This window comes from Hippocampus bargibanti, linkage group LG02 (assembly GCF_051943395.1).
Source record: "Hippocampus bargibanti isolate YZ-2025 linkage group LG02, ASM5194339v1, whole genome shotgun sequence".
Classification (NCBI taxonomy): domain Eukaryota; kingdom Metazoa; phylum Chordata; class Actinopteri; order Syngnathiformes; family Syngnathidae; genus Hippocampus; species Hippocampus bargibanti.
Window position 1 is genome coordinate 10911677 of NC_142735.1, and position 16699 is coordinate 10928375.

General features: G+C 43.1%; 3 protein-coding genes across 7 annotated transcripts; all 3 read left to right on the top strand.

Moving 5' to 3' along the window:
- On the top strand, positions 1 to 2757 carry LOC148901523 (LRRN4 C-terminal-like protein). Its single transcript, XM_088988772.1, has 2 exons — positions 1 to 90; positions 1495 to 2757. The coding sequence occupies exon 2, from the start codon at positions 1497 to 1499 to the stop codon at positions 2268 to 2270; it is 774 nt and encodes a 257-aa protein (XP_088844898.1). The 5' UTR covers positions 1 to 90; positions 1495 to 1496; the 3' UTR covers positions 2271 to 2757.
- Positions 2758 to 7099: 4342 nt separating this feature from the next.
- tstd1 (thiosulfate sulfurtransferase like domain containing 1) lies at positions 7100 to 8701 on the top strand. Its single transcript, XM_088988786.1, has 4 exons — positions 7100 to 7146; positions 7948 to 8076; positions 8206 to 8368; positions 8529 to 8701. The coding sequence occupies exons 1-4, from the start codon at positions 7134 to 7136 to the stop codon at positions 8587 to 8589; spliced, it is 366 nt and encodes a 121-aa protein (XP_088844912.1). The 5' UTR covers positions 7100 to 7133; the 3' UTR covers positions 8590 to 8701.
- Positions 8702 to 8847: 146 nt separating this feature from the next.
- On the top strand, positions 8848 to 16431 carry top6bl (TOP6B like initiator of meiotic double strand breaks). Of its 5 annotated transcripts, XM_088988733.1 has the most exons (15): positions 8848 to 8997; positions 9096 to 9201; positions 11194 to 11290; positions 11672 to 11725; positions 11802 to 11914; positions 12023 to 12106; positions 12186 to 12241; positions 12639 to 12710; positions 13041 to 13236; positions 13671 to 13794; positions 15142 to 15300; positions 15400 to 15521; positions 15664 to 15774; positions 15843 to 15941; positions 16028 to 16430. In XM_088988733.1, exons 2-15 carry the CDS (start codon positions 9199 to 9201, stop codon positions 16073 to 16075), a joined length of 1338 nt encoding a protein of 445 aa, XP_088844859.1. In that variant the 5' UTR covers positions 8848 to 8997; positions 9096 to 9198; the 3' UTR covers positions 16076 to 16430. The 5 variants fall into 5 exon arrangements, with proteins under 5 accessions (XP_088844859.1, XP_088844878.1, XP_088844869.1 ...); XM_088988752.1 differs by lacking the exons at positions 8848 to 8997; positions 9096 to 9201 and adding an exon at positions 10178 to 10308 and having other exon boundaries at positions 11802 to 11940; positions 16028 to 16426; XM_088988743.1 differs by lacking the exons at positions 8848 to 8997; positions 9096 to 9201; positions 11802 to 11914 and adding exons at positions 10747 to 11021; positions 11915 to 11940 and having other exon boundaries at positions 16028 to 16431.
- The last annotated feature ends 268 nt before the right edge of the window (positions 16432 to 16699 follow it).

The window sequence follows — 16699 nt, forward strand, 5'->3', positions numbered from 1 at the left end:
TTAGAAACTCACAGTGAGATCACAAAACGGCAAGCACACACACAAGGAATAACTGAACAGACACTTGAACTATTCTTCATGACCAAAGAGGTACAGTAAACCAATGTCCTTTTCTCTGTCCAAAATGCAAGACAATGTCATGGTTTATTCTTTGTGATTGAATAATCTGTTTTGGCATTCAAACAAAGCAATCATCTGGAACAGTTTTTAGTGCACTTGGATTACCGTTAAGTTCCCACGGAAACGCCTGAGCTTGTCAGAGCACTCATCTGATGGGATTCCAGTGTAGCCCTATATTGTCGTGTGTAATAATCAGGAGCATTTCTTAGTATATTATCTACTTTTCCTGTTTTGGTCAAACACCAATGTAGACTCTCGGGAATCTCTGAGTTGTTATCAACACATTTTTCAAAAGAAAAATATGATGATTATTATTTTTGGTACTGTCGATCATTTAGATCAGGTACACTTACATCATTCCATGTGATATACTGTAGAATGTGTCTAATACGATACAAAAACATAGGGTTGATCCTTAATTACTTAGTTGTTTAGTTATGTCGTTAGTTAGTTAGTTAGTTAGTTGGTTAATTGTTTATTTATTTATTGAGCTGGTTAGTTTGTGTACTAATTGTACCAGCTTGGCCCTACTGTGTTTGAGACATTATTTTCAATGACACGTTTTCTTTCTCTTTGTATCATTTTCAAAATACTCTTCTCATTGAGTGCACCTACAGTGTCAAATCTACAGTAACTCGTACAAAGAGTAACTACCATAGTGTTTGCTTGTTTGTTTGTTGGTTGTTTGAAAATGAACAATTTTCACTAATGTGTAAAAAGCCCGTCTATTATTAAGGTTGTTTGCGCTTGGCTAATATCTGTGCTCCGTAGAGAGACTTTTCAGTTTGTTTGTTTTTTTTACTTTATATTACTTCCGGGTTGAGTGAACCCTGGCGCATATGGCTGCCGCTGCTCACCCGCAGAAAAAAATATCCTGTGCCTGCAAAGTGTCCTTGAGAGTTTTGAAAGGAGCTTATAAATGAAATGTATTATTATTATTATTATTATTATTATTATTATTATTATTATTATTATTATTATTATTATTATTATTATTATTATTATCAACCAGATGAGTCTCATCACCAAATGCACCTAACATAGTGGCTGTTAAATCTTAATTTACCACACAACAGGATTGCCGAAGCCACTTTAACATTTTCATGAAACAAGGAAAACCAATAGATAAAAACAGTCAAGTTGCCTGAATTGAACCCCTGCAGATTACCGTGGCCTGGGTGACTGACAATCGACACAAACATCAAGGGAAAAAAAAACATTCAGTTATCAGATTTTTTTAATTGTAACAATGAGCTAAAAGTCACTCAAGTAATTACAAATTATACTCTACAATTAGGCTCATGATTTGACAGACAATATTGGTTATTGATGTTGCATTGTTATTGTAATCACTTTTGTAATGTTTCTGGACAGGCATGACTCCACTACGGACAAACCCAACTGTGCTTCTCCTTTTCCTGAGTGCCTGGCCTCTCCTTCACGACCACCTTGTCACTGATGCGGCTTCTACATCTCCTCCAATCACCCGTCCTCGTTTCACATTTCTTACTGGCCTTGGTGCAGATTACATTGAGGATTATAATGAAGAGGAGGACTCAGTCAGCAAACCTCCTCCGGAAGCACTCGCCACCACACGGATGCAGTTTCTACAACGAGAACTCTGCAAATTTAACCCCTGCTTAGAGAATCAGGTGCCCTGTGCTAAACTGTTGGCAGAGACTGGTTGCCTCTGCCCTGGCATCAGTGGGATTGACCAACCTCCTCATTCACCACGGTTACGGGCAATTACACCAATCCATAAAGGGGAAGTTGAGATCAAGTGGTGTGCTCCAACCTCTGTGGTGACTCAATACAGAGTGGTAGTGGAGGGAAAAGATGGGAAAACTATCATGTTCGGGGAAGCTTCTCGAAAAGGCTTGGTGGGGTCTTTGGAAATTGGAACCAAGGTGTGTGTGGAGGCAGTTAACAAAGCAGGACACAGCATGCCCACAGAGTTTTCCTGCATGCGATATGCCCCTCCCTCTACATCAGAATATGAGGTCTTGATAGGTATTGTCGGAGGAGGAATTCTTCTCTTGGTCCTCATCTCAAGTGTGATTCTCTGGAGGTGTTGTAAAAAACAAAGCACAAAGAGAGACTCAGCTAATGGACTTGGAAACCCATCATACAGCACAGAAGGGACATTGTGATCGGGATAGAACGATTTTAGTAGGATTTTAAAATACATAGGGAAGCAGTCCAAGAGAAGATGATTTGTCATTTCAGGAAACGTGTAAATATAGAAATAAATGAGCAGTTTTGTTTTGTTTCATACCATACATTTCAGGGCTAGAGCTACTGTACCTGTTTTTGCTGGCAATTGACTTACGTAGATCTCTTGTTCAGTTGTGTTTATATTTTGTGATGATGGCTGAACCTTTGATCATAAAATAATCTTTTGTAGAGAAACCTGAATAATTTGTGTATTTTTTTTCAGCGTTGATATTATGTTGTGTGATGTAAAATTAAGCTGATACTGTATATAAAAATGGTTTCATTGTGGCGGGCACTAGGACCAGGCATCGCACCCAGCAGGTGCAGAGGAGGGGGCGGTTCATGTTACATATATTACACTGCTTTTGCTGTTCAGTTCAGATCCACTTGTTAGCCGTTGGAATAAACACGTCTCCACATTTAGTCGTGTGTGCTCATTCCTCAACGGCTACACTGGTGACCCCGACGATGGAAATGTTCATGGCAACGGACGAAGATGTATCTTCTACGGCCATGTCGCCACGACCGGCGCCCAAACTCGCAGCTGCCGCCTACGCCGCGAAGTTGCCCGAGTTCTGGCACAGCGACCCGGCTTCGTGGTTCCAGCATGTGGAAGCACTTTTCCACCTACGAGGCGTCACGACAAATGACCCAAAATATTACATGGTCGTGGCGTCCCTCGACCAACCGACAACGCATCGCATGATGCAACTTCTGCGCGCGCCTCCACGATGCGGGAAGTACGACGCGCTCAAACAACTGCTGCTCCGCGGTTCACGCTATCGGCCTCCGAGAGAGCAGACAGACTTCTTTCGCTTCCCGGACTCAGCGACGGAACAGCAGTGGATCTAATGGACAAAATGCTGTCGCGGTTAAATTCGGATGATGGCGGATTCCTTTTCCCCCACATTTTCCTTCGCCAGCTACCACCCGAAGTGCGCGCCGTGCTCGCTAACTTGACGTGCCTAGCCACCGGCGACTATCGTGGCTTGGCGGAAGAAGCAGATCGAGCGCTTCTGGCGATACGGCGGTTAGCCGTGCAAATCGATCCGACCGTCGTGGCCGCAGTGGGATCGCAGAAGCGGCGCGGGAAAGCCACCTGCTATTTCCATCAGCGGTTTGGCGCCAAGGCTCGACGCTGCGCACCTCCCTGCTCCTACGAAACGACGGGAATCTTCAACGCCTGACACCCAGTAGCAGCCGTGGGCGCCAGCAACGAAAGCGAGCTGCTTTTCGTCACGGACTCCTCGTCAGGAAGACGTTTTCTTGTGGACAGCGAGGCACAAGTAAGCCTGCTGACGCCCACCGCTGCGGACAAGATGGCAGGTGGATGCGGGCCTGCCTTGTGGGCAGCTAACGGCTCGCCCATCGCTAACTTCGGTTCCAGGTCGGTGACTGTGCGTTTCCACGGACGGGAATTCAAGTGGAACTTTATTGTTGCCGCGACCACAGTTCCCATAATTGGCGCCGATTTTTTATGTGCTCACGAACTTCTTGTGGACATTGCCAACCGTCGTTTGATTGACGCCATCTCTTTCGCCACTTTTCCGTGTGAGGCCGGAGGGCTCGGGGCGTTAACGCATGCAAATTATTTAACATCGGGTAACGTTTATGAATGCCTGCTGACCAATTATCCGTCGTTAACCACACCCGCCTTTTCCAATGCCGATACTAAACACGGGGTAGAGCATTTCATTCCCACGGTTGGCCCGCCAATTTTTGCCCGCGCTCGTCGCCTCGACGCGGCAAAATTGGCAATGGCGAAAGGGGAGTTCGCGACGATGGAGCGCTTGGGCATCGTGAGGCGTTCCAACAGCCCGTGGGCCTCACCATTGCACATGGTCCCCAAAAGTGACGGTTCTTGGCGGCCGTGCGGTGATTTTCGTCGGCTTAATAATGTAACCACACACGACTGTTACCCAATTCCGCACATCCAGGACTTTTCCGCACGTTTGGCCGGAGCCGTGATCTTTTCCAAAGTTGACCTCGTTCGCGGTTATCACCAGGTTCCGGTACGGGCAGAAGATGTGCCAAAAACTGCAGTAATAACCCCTTTTGGCCTTTTTGAATTCCTCCGTATGCCTTTTGGCCTGAAGGGGGCGGCACAGGCCTTTCAGAGACTGATGGACTCAGTCTTGCGAGGTCTTGATTTTGTATTTGTCTATCTAGACGACATCCTTGTGGCCAGCCCTTCACCGGAGGAACACCTGTCGCACTTAACCGAAGTTTTCAAGCGCCTTGATTCGCACGGCCTTATAGTTAACCCTGTTAAGTGCCAATTTGGTCTGTCCAAGATCGATTTCTTGGGGCATCGCATTTCTCCACAGGGCGCCATCCCCTTACCCGCCAAAGTGCAAGCAGTGGTGGATTTCCCCCGCCCGGCCACAGTTAAGGCTCTGCAGGAGTTTTTGGGCATGATCAATTTTTACAACCGGTTTCTTCCTCACGCAGCCGACCTCCTACAACCCCTCTACGGCGCCTTGAGAAAAAAGAAGGCTAACGACCCCGTCGATTGGGCACCGCAACGAGCACAATCCTTCCAACGGGCCAAGGAAGCTCTTGCGGGTGCAACTCTTCTGGTCCACCCAATCTCAACCGCACAGGTGGCTTTGACTACCGACGCGTCTGATGTTGCCGTAGGGGCGGTGGTTGAGCAGCTTGTGGAGAACGAATGGCAGCCCCTTGCATTTTTCAGTCGGAAGCTGCAAGATAACGAACGCAAGTACAGTGTTTTCGACAGAGAGTTGTTAACACTCTATCTTGCAACGCGCCATTTTCGTTTCCTCCTCGAGGGGCGCCGGTTTACCGCATATGTTGATCACAAACCACTCACATTCGCCATGTCAAAGGTGACTGAACCGTGGTCGGCCCGACAGCAACGGCATTTGGCGGCCATTTCTGAATTCACAACAGACATTCAGCACGTGGCCGGCAAATGTAACCCTGTGACCGATTGCTTGTCACGCGCGATTGTGTGTCCAGTCCAGCTCGGGGTGGATTTTTCAGAGATGGCCACCGCCCAATCTGAGGATCCGGACATCCACGAACTCAAGGCAGCAGGCACAGCCCTGAAACTTGAGAAGGTGGCACTGTGTGAAGGGGTCCCGCTCTCCTCTGCGATGTGTCTAGGGGTCGCACTCGTCCCGTGGTTCCGCAGGAGTGGCGTCGGCGAATTTTTGATTCTATTCATTCCCTCTCACACCCTGGCGTCCGGGCGTCAGTCAAACTACTTGGGGCCAAGTTTGTCTGGCCTGGGATACGAAAGGACGTCAGGAAGTGGGCAGCTGCATGCGTGGCATGTCAGCGCGCCAAAGTCCACAGGCACACCCGAGCAAACCTGGAAACTTTTCCAATTCCGGACAGGAGATTTGACCACGTCCATGTGGATCTGGTCGGGCCCCTCCCTCCTTCGCAGGGTTGCACACATCTCCTCACCATGGTCGATCGAACCACTAGGTGGCCGGAAGCAGTCCCCCTGTCCTCCACGACCTCGGCAGATATTGCCCGCGCATTTCTGTCGTCCTGGGTCGCACGTTTCGGCACGCCATCCGTCACTTCGGACAGAGGCCCCCAGTTTGTGTCCGAGCTCTGGTCGGCCATGGCGCAGTCCTTGGGTGTGCAGGTACACCGCACTATGGCCTACCACCCGCAGGCTAACGGGATGTGCGAACGCTTCCACCGGTCACTGAAAGCCGCGCTACGGGCCGCGCTGTCGGACGGTAACTGGGTCGACCAGCTTCCGTGGGTCCTGCTCGGGTTACGTTCGGCCCCTAAAGAAAACCTTAACGCCGCCCCCGCAGAGTTAGTGCTCGGTCAACCACTCCGCGTTCCTGGTGAATTTCTGCCTGAAGCTTCGGGTGCACCTTCATTCCCCCTTTTGCCAGCAGAGCCCCTGACTCCAGCACCAATTCACCACTGCGTCCCCAAAATATTTGTTCCGTCTGCTCTTAGGTCAGCCCGTTTCGTCTTTGTGCGTCACGATGCCCACCGCTCTCCCCTACGACCGTCGTACGACGGCCCGTTTAGAGTGCTCGAACACGGTGAAAAGAGTTTTGTGCTCGATAAGGGTGGGCGGAGGGAGGGCATTTCAATAGACAGGCTCAAACCGGCTCATTTAGTTGCAGGCGAGGACGTTTCGCCTGCCCAGGCCCCACGTCGCGGACGCCCTCCGAAACCTCCAGCCTCACCGCGGCATGCCAGGTTTGAGTGTCGTTCCCCCACTGAGGTCTCGCCCGAATCACCTTCACCACCGAAAGACGGACTGCGTAGTCGTTGGGGCAGGCTGGTTAAGCCCCCTGCAAAATTTTAACCTTGACCTTCCTTCTGGGTGTTCTGGGGGGGGGCTAATGGCGGGCACTAGGACCAGGCATCTCACCCAGCAGGTGCAGAGGAGGGGGCGGTTCATGTTACATATATTACACTGCTTTTGCTGTTCAGTTCAGATCCACTTGTTAGCCGTTGGAATAAACACGTCTCCACATTTAGTCATGTGTGCTCATTCCTCAACGGCTACATCATAATACATATATGTATATTTTTTTTTGTTCAAGAATCTATTAAGTAACTAAAAGCCACTGACGAACTGCTAAACTGTCGTAAAGATTCATCTCCTTTATATAGTAAAATATTTTTGTACTACGAATCAATTTTAGAACAGTCACAGATATAATTTATCGATAGACAGTCACGGTGAAAACAGTGATATTATTGGTTGACAGTAAAACAAGTCCCGCCTTTTTCAGCATACAGACCAATGAATTGTCAGAGAACACCAGGAAGTTCCTTGCGTTTAAACAAAAATGGCAGATTCAGGTGAGTCAGACTACGATTTTGATCAAACTGTTTTTGTCGTGTTTGAATGAAACTGTGAAGTTTTAGTTTTAACAACCAAGTTGTAGACGATCGTATTATTAAAAAAAAATAGCCCGGTGTGTTTCAAATGAACAAGAGGAGAGGGAAACGAAACCATCCTGACAGAAACGCGACGTTTATCGTTGTGCCACTTAAAGGACAAGAAATGGCTTTGAAAAGCACACAAGGAGCAAGTGAGATCAAGTGCGGACGTTTGAAAATAACTAAACAACGTCCGAGCACTTGCAGCAATGCAAAACACAACAAATACACTAAATGTATTCAACGTGAACATCGGCATGCTTATAAAGAAATACACGACAATGACAGCCTACTGCTACATAATACATCGCAAACATTCCTTTGGGGGTGTATACATCATATCTATCTATCACCGTACAAAAAAAAAAAAAACAGTTCAACAGTTATTGTAAATGACAATTGATGCCTGTACACCTAAACAAGAATTTACTTTATATACCATACACTGGCACATAGCCATTGTAAGTGCTTTACAGTATCTTGAGCCACACGTTACCCTTTCCACCAAGTACTATTATTAATTGGGGTAACGTGTTGTGTGTCCATTGTTGCAAACCCATTTATGAAACTTGGGGTTGACATGTTTGTAATTAGAGCCTATTACTCAAGTGATACAAGGATTGCTTTGCATGCTGTAATTGTATCCTCTCATTTGAGGTTTGGTTCAAAGTATTTGGAGCATTCTACGTTAATTATATTATATTTCTTTGTGCTATGCAGGGACTATGGAGATATCATATGATGATCTGAAAGTACTCATGAAAAAAGACCAGAGCCTATTTCTTGTTGATGTCCGTACTCAGCAGGAAGTGGACGAAGGACGTATACCCGGATCTCTTCATATCCCAGGTCAGTTCCGACTCAATCATTTTAATTGTAAATACAAGCGTGTTGCTTAGCCTTGTATGTAATGGTGTCATGTCAGCTGACTAGACTTTCTTTTATTATTTTTTTGTGAATTTCACATCAATAACTCAGTTGATACAGTGGAAGAAGCCTTTAGTTTGGAACCAGAAGCCTTTAAGGCAAAATATGGCGTCCCAAAGCCATCATTGGACTGCCCAGGGCTGATCTTTCACTGTCTGCTGGAAAAACGAGGGGCAGCGGCCACAAGCAAAGCAAAACAACTTGGCTACTTGAAGTAAGGCAGTTATTTCAATTCAGAATATATTTAGTGAAGTACAGTCATGTGGGCTTTGACTGGCACTGGCAACGTATTCTATTTATTCAGTTTCCTTGGCATGTCCTAATGCATTTGTTACTCGTGAAATAATTAAAATGTGTGTGTTCTTGTTTCACAGTGCCCGTAATTACGCCGGGGGATACAAGGAGTGGGCTGAGAAAGCAGGACAGCGACTTTAATTGATGAGAGGAACATAGGTGCCAAATTGGACCAAGCATTTTTGTGCTTGGTTTTGTATCCTGGTCTGTTTTCGTTTACACTCCTTATTTTCATTAAAGAAGTTGCAAGTTCTATTTTGTCATCATTGCCAAGTCGTAATACTGTACCTAAACCAGAGGTTATCAGCCTTTTTGAAAGTTAGAGCTACTGTACTTCTTGTGAATTGATTAATGGCTCCTGAAATAACACATTTGCTAAAATGTATATATTCTTAACTTAATTTATGTGTGTTAAGGCACTGAACATGTTCATCCACCCCTTCATTTTTTAATCCCCTTATCCTTGTGAGGGTCCCGGGCATAACTAACGTATCCCAGCTGTCTTCGGACAGTCGGCGTGGTGCACCCTGAAACTGTTGCGAGCCAATTGTAGGGCACACAGAAACAAACAACCACGCACACTTACAATCACACCAAGGGACAACTTACTCTGTTTCATTAACCTCCCATGCATGTTTTTCAAACAGAGGAAGGCCGGGACCAGAATCAAACCCTACATCTCTGCATTGTGAGGCCAATGTGCTAACCAGCCGACCACCATGCCAACAGTGACCATGTTTGTGATTTAACATGGTAGTAAAGAGTTGACGATCATTATACACATGAATTTTACATGTTTGTAAATGTTAACATTAAAAATGTCAAATGATCACTTCACCAGTGAATGTAGCCACAAGGGGGCACAAGCCAGTGTCTTATTGTGCCGGTCCCAAGCCCGGATAAATTCAGAGGGTTGTGTCAGGAAGGGCATCCGACGTAAAAAAAATTGCCAAAACAAATATGCGAGGTCAGCTCTGAGCCCCTGTCTTGTTTGCTATGGTGATGGACAGGCTGACAGACGATGTTAGACAAGAATCTCCTTGGACCATGATGTTTGCAGATGACATTGTGATCTATAGCGAGAACAGGGAACAGGTGGCGGAGAAACTAGAGATGTTGAGATATGCCCTGGAAAGGAGAGGAATGAAGATCATTCGCAGCAAGCCGGAATACATGTGTGTGAATGAGAGGGATCCAAGTGCAAGCGTGATGCTACAGGGAGAAGAGATAAAGAAGGTGAAGGATTTTAAGTACTTGGGGTCAACTGTCCAGAGCAATGGAGAGTGTGGAAAAGAGGTGAAGAAACGTGTTCAGGCAGGCTGGAGCGGCTGGAGAAAAATGTCGGGTGTGATGTGTGATAGAAGGGTTTCAGCTAGGATGAAAGGAAAAGTGTATAAAACCGTGGTCAGACCAGCCATGATGTTTGGACTGGAGACAGTGCCACTGAAGAAAAGACAGGAGGCAGAGCTAGAGGTAGCAGAGCTGAAGATGTTGAGGTTTTCTTTGGGAGTGACCAGTTTGGATAGGATCAGGAATGAGTACATTAGAGGGACAACTCATGTTAGAGGCTTTGCAGAGAAAGTCAGAGAGGCCAGACTGAGATGGTTTGGACATGTCCAGAGGAGAAACAGTGACTATATCGGGAGAAGGATGCTGAGTCTTGAACTGCCAGGCAGGAGACCGAGAGGAAGACCGAAGAGGAGGTTTATGGATGTGGTCAAAGAGGACATGAAGGTAGCTGGTGTGAGAGAAGAGGATGCACAAAACCGGGATAGATGGAGGACACTGATTCGCTGTGGCGACCCCTGAGGGGAAAAGCCGAAAAGAAGATGAAGAGAAGAAGATCACTTCACCAGTGAGGTATTGTTAGGCTTCTCGTGGGTTCTTTTTTGGGAGAGGGTGGCTACTTGGCTCCCATAGTGACCTTTTATTGAAATAGTCTAAAATAAAGACAACACATACTGGGAACAAAACAGAGACAATATAATTTGTAGTTTATAATGTATGACTCTTATTACATAGAATACATCTTAAAAATTATGTTAATCTGGAGATATTGTGCATATTTTTCCTCCAGAAGGCATCTTCCATTTGTGATACTGCTAAATTACATTACACTTGGATACTTTAGAACAATTTTACAATAAATATGATATAACATTATGCTATTTTGAAATTATATTACAATATCAAGGTTCGGTGACATTATCAACTGATGGTTATTTACTCTTCGGGAAATGTACAACAGTATATAAATATGACATACACTCTGTAAAATATACCTGGGTATAATTATATAAAATGTATGCATTCAATCCAAATTGGAACACTTAAGTTTTAAAATTACATTTTTTATATCTATACTTTCAGTACAAGCAAAGTATACTCTGGGAAGTTAATACAAATATAATGTTTCAAAAATCTGCTTCTAGTTTACAGCCTCCAATTTAGTACAAAACAAGTTTAGGAACAGCATGCTTGAAGGAACTACTATTTGCGAAGGTCAATTATAATAGCACCTGTGGCTATATGACACACGGCTAGATTTGAAGATGCTGGAGCAAATAAAGCAGGTAAGTAATGTTTTTTTACAAAAGCACAAGGGATCAATTACCGGAGTTTTGTGCAGAGCTGCCTTTAATAGTTAAAAACAATATGCATATATCTGCATTACGATAACGCCAATTAGCAGATCTATATGTAGCATGCTATAATGGTAGTTCAGTATTTTCTTTCGATCCCTAGGCACTACGACTCTTTCTACTTTCGGGAAAGGACGCTCACGGCCAAGGGGGAATTTTAGTCCTTCTCTGGGCTGAACTTGGAGCCGCAAATTGCGCTGGTACGTTATGATATTGAATTGTAAAATAATTTTAGATGCTCTCTAAGCTACAGCTAACAGCAGCTCACGTTGCCAATATCTATAACTTTCCAAAACCACACCTACAGATAAAAGGTTAGTAATTCATAAAATTCATGAATAAATAAACGTGTCAGTTGTTGTGATGCTTTTTTTAAATGCAATTATGTACTGGCACAATATTATTTTAAAAAAATCGACACTGAATCTTTCAGAGACCAAATTAACTTGTAATTTCTTCAGTTACAAAAAACATAACATAAGATGTAGCCCATAACATAAGATGTAGCCTTTGTCTATTCTAAAGAGCTGAAATATAAACAAACGGCATCTACCAAATGATGTCTTTTATATGTGGTGCAGTTGCAGCTGCTGGATCTAAATGGGGAAGAATCCAACAGGAAACACTAAAAAATGGTATGTGCAGTCATGCATATGTTTCACTAAATACTCAGTCACATTTTGGGATAGTGTTTTTTTCCTGTTGTATTAGTCTTCATAGATTTGAAGTTTCCCTGTGCAGTATCCATTCTTGAACCTGACCCAAAGGACCTATGCGCTTTCACCGATATGCACGGCTCTCTGAAATTAATTATTTTTTTTCAGGTAAAATCTATTCTCTTTTTTTTCAGGTAAAATCAATTTAAATTGTTTACAAGTATCTCCAAGAAATGTGTGCTTTTCTTGCAAGTTTTTACTCTTTATTCTCCACAGGTAAAAGATTTAACATGCTTCAGTCCAGAGTGGTCTGTCGGTATTAAAGATTTCCTACATGTATTTAGTCTGGCCAATGCAGGGGTAGGTATGGTTCTGCACAGACATTTTTTTTACATTCTTGTACTCAAATTGGAGAAAATATGAATTCATCTTTTTACAGATCAGCGTTCACCTACGATGCAAGTTCCCCCAACAGGCTATTCAGCAAGAATTTATGTTTGTATCATTTGTGTGTGTAATATTTGTATCTGTTGACTCACAGTAGAATATTTTTATATGCACCGGGATACTGTAGAATGGGGACAAATCCTCAAGACAATAATACCGATAGTTGGCTGTTATCCCATTCCTTCCCACTCTTGATCACTCTAACTGGACTTCTGCCCCTATATTTATTCAATTGAGTGTAACAATTTAAAAATGTGTTCATTCAATTGCAACAAACTAAATGTATGATGCTCCTTTGCGTTCCTCAACATTTGAACTCTGTCTCCATTGCATCGGTTTAATTTTAATTAAGTTTCCAACACATTTTGAATTTTTTTCCATCATGACTGCAAAAACCAAGTACCAGAAACATAATCTTGTTGACATAACATTGTTGCTCTTGCAGAGCAAGCTTCAAAAGGAGAATCACCCTGGCAATGAAACCAGCACGGATGTTAGATGTCACCTGTAGTTCCTTGTCAGTATGTGTTTCAGTTCTTGTCAAGATGAATACGCATGAATTCCGACTTTGCAAACACAATGCTTGTTTTTTTTTAAATTTTGTAAATTCAACAATATATTTGTTGATGTGGTTGTAGTTTGCAGTGGTATATAACTTTACTAGGTCATAACATTTCACATTTTGCCCATTTTAATGATGTGCAAGAGTTCTTGCTGAAGCTCTATTCTTGAGTGTTTCGCGAACTCGCAACTAACCAAACAATATAAGGGACTGAAAATATACTCTCCTGAACTCGAACCAGTGAATGTTTCTTAAGTCTCTCTATCCATCTCTTTGGATTTGAAGCATCAACAAACTAAGGATGAAAGGAAGCTGGTGTATCGGAGGCCACCCGGTCCTGGGCCGCAATTTGCCTCTCAGTATCCCACCTGTGACCATGGACAGCGGCCTATACGGCGAACTCAGCATGCAGCTTGTAACCCTACTTTCACCTTGTATGCTGCGGTACCCCAATCTGGAAACTCTTCTTACCCACATCGAAATATCCTTCCATTTGTTGCTGTTTATATTCTGTGTCACACTGATTATAATACCTCATGGGTAAATTCCACATCCACTTTTATTATTATTACCATTAGTATTAGTATTAGTATTAGTATTAGTATTAGTATTAGTATTAGTATTATATGTTTTTTATGCACACCACACATAGAACCAGATCACAAACATGCAAGGAGATTGAAAGGGCAAGCATGTCAACATTGCTGTATCTCTTGAGCTCAGACTCAGTGCCTTGCTCATGGCCCGCCGCCTGCAGTCTCAAAGCAGACCAACATCTCTCCAACAACTTTTTACAACTTTTGCCAAAGCATAGCTCCAAAGCACAGTTCCAAAACCCACGCGTGAACCATCTTGCTTGTAACATAGAAGTCACATAAAACATAACACACACTGAACTCCTTAACTTGTGGTTAGGTGCAGGTTTACACTCCTTCTAATGTTCCCATTACATTCCCCTTTGCTTTCTTCCAAAACATCCCAGCTTATTTGGACGGCCAGGAATTGGGGCAACGAATACTCCACTGCCCCTCCTACACAGGTTGGCGACAACTTTTGCAAGGAACAGCACACACAGATGTTGCATCAAGATACATTCTGTCTCATTACCAGGACACAGCTAAACCCTGAAGGCATGACTTCTTAAATCTAGTTTCTCAGCAAAACAATGTGAGAGCATTTATTTTTTACCAAAGAGTGCGGTGTGAGGACAAAGCTACTTTAAATTGACTTGTTAACTCCTTAATAGAATGCATGTCCATTATTTAAATTCAAAATAAAAGACATTAATAAAAAAGTAGTTCCCACATTAAGAAGAAAATGAATGTGACATCAATGAAAGGCAATTGTTAATTCACAATTAATCCACTCTGACATATTTAGCAGGAACAAAGTGGCAAGAAAGCATCATCGACTTTCTTTGCAATGCCCTGCTGTTCCTTTTGCTGAGCTAAAAATATGTTTCAAGTTATTTTAACAAGCTCTAGGTTCCTGTGTTTGTGCGTAAAATTACTTCCAGGTTCGAGTAGGCCTGCAGCATGGTTTGACAGTTCACTTTCTTTGCGATATACCACATACTTGCCACTGACTTAGCTGTATCAACTTAACCTTGTAACACATAAAATTAAGTGATATTTCCCAAAATAATACAAATTGTCAAATCGGTTTTCTGATATCTTCACATTTGACTATGGTTATCAAAGAAGGTTCAATAAAGCGACTCAAATGTCATAACTCCAAGCTTACATTCCATGTGATGCAACTTTTTCAAGATACTTGAGTCCATATCATTACAGAGCAATTTTGCATATTTGGTTTTTTCTCCTGTCATGTTGCTTTGTTAAAGGACTCAATACTTTCAAGAGGTGTTAGAGGCTGCAAGTCATATTTTGTCCTATCATTTCATCTTGCCAGTTCTTAACTACCGCAAATGATGATTGTGGCATCGTGGCTTAATGTTACAAGATACAGGTATTCCATTTTCACACCAAATGTATGGTCTACCGCTAAAAAGGCGATCTTGGTCTATTTAATTGATTTAAGGCTTATTCTAAGTAGGTTTGGTTTCAACTTAATGTTTTTCCACATTTTTCCTCGGTTCTGACAAATTTCTGTGAACAAAATTGACAGTGACATTTACAGAAAAGTCCCACTTAGATTTGAAGGAGTTTACAGCAAATAGTCGTAAATTACAGTCACAAAGATGTAAGTGTTTGTTAGATCTTGGCCTCATTTAAAAGTGACTGATGCACTCATGATTCATCTAGATGTACACTGAACCTGAGATGCCCTAAAAGCCCTGAATATAAAAAAAAAAATAACTGTACGTTTATTTCCTCCATGACCGCTTCCTTAGCTTGTAAGTCTTTGCTCCACTCTACATCTGCAGGGCCTTCATGTGAAGGCAGCATTCTGTACGCTTTGGAACACGAAACCTGTCAAGAGCCTGAGAAAACGTTCCATTTGCAGCCCATAAAACAGAAACTCTTGATCTTCCTCTTCCTGCAGCACACTGACCCATTTGCTTCACATCTCTCGGACTTCATGGGTGAGGGACTGCTGAAGAAAACACCAACTACATTTTTAGTCTGTCTTCTTCAGTTGATGAGAAATTGAGTTGGGAGTATTAACTGTCATGTAATTTTAGTCACTGATGCCCTTATTGAGCGTCACCTGGAGGAAATTCTGATCAACAACAGGCGGGAAGTCACAGGAGTGCTGCAGACGTTGTTAAGTAAGACACTGAAGGCTCAAGACTGCAGAAAAAGGGTAAGTAAAGGCTTAGACCCCCAACACACACACACACACACACACACACACACACACACACACACACACACACACACACACACACACACACACAACTGACGGACTGAAGAATAAAAATGTGAGAGTATTTGTGTGTGGACAGGACCAAAAGAAAGTCCTTTCAGCTGCTGAGGTGACTCTCGCCGCATCCATCAGTATTGTGAGCTGTAGCACGAACCTCAACTTCAGAAAGGCCTGCCTGAGTTGCATGCAGGTGATGTTTTAATGCCTGGGAGCTATTGTAACCTTCCGGATGACTATGATCCATTAATATGACTGCAGGTGAGCGATACTCATGAACTGACAGTCTCTCTCCGTGACGCCTTGCTGAGAGTGATATCATGGAGATCCATCCCCAGGAAAGGGTGCTACCCTGCTCAGGTACCCAAGAGGCTTGTTTACTTTGTATGAACATACATGTGATGAACTATGCAATGTGCTACTTGCATTGTTTGTTCACTTGACAGGTAGAAAGGGGTCTGGAAAGTGCTGATGATACCAGGACAGGAATTTGATGCCCGGCCGTGTGTTTAAAAAAAGTTTGCTCCTGGTTGAAATGCACTTGAACTAAATATGTTAAACTTTAGTTCATAGCTTTAAATGTTTCAAATTTTAAATCCATGTTCACTCAGAAACCCTCTAAATTAAGCATCGATTGTGAACAGTATATTGACAATCAGTGTTGAAATGTCCACATTCTTATATTGTATTTCCTTTGTATGCATATCAAATTTGAACTTTGCCTGAATAAACTCCTGGCTCGCTCATCGAAAGTGCATGATACCGCTCATTTTTCTTCCATAACCTTATTTTACAACTGCAAATCCTTTCATCACTTTGCTGTTGTGAAATGTAAATTTCTCCACTGCGAGACTAATAAAGTCAAATCCAATCCAAATCTGTTTGTTTTTAACAACTCCAAGTAAAACCAAATGTGGAGCTTACTTGGTTTGTTGATTTCCAAACAGCATTCTGCGATCTACGGTACATGTGCCTCACATGTACTGTACATGTGTCATGGAGATCAGTAAGCTAAATGTGGGAAATGAATTAATTTTGCTGACTGTCCAAAATTTATGATTTATTAATTGAAAATATATCTTTGTGAGTGACATATAGTGATGGACAGAATGAAATAC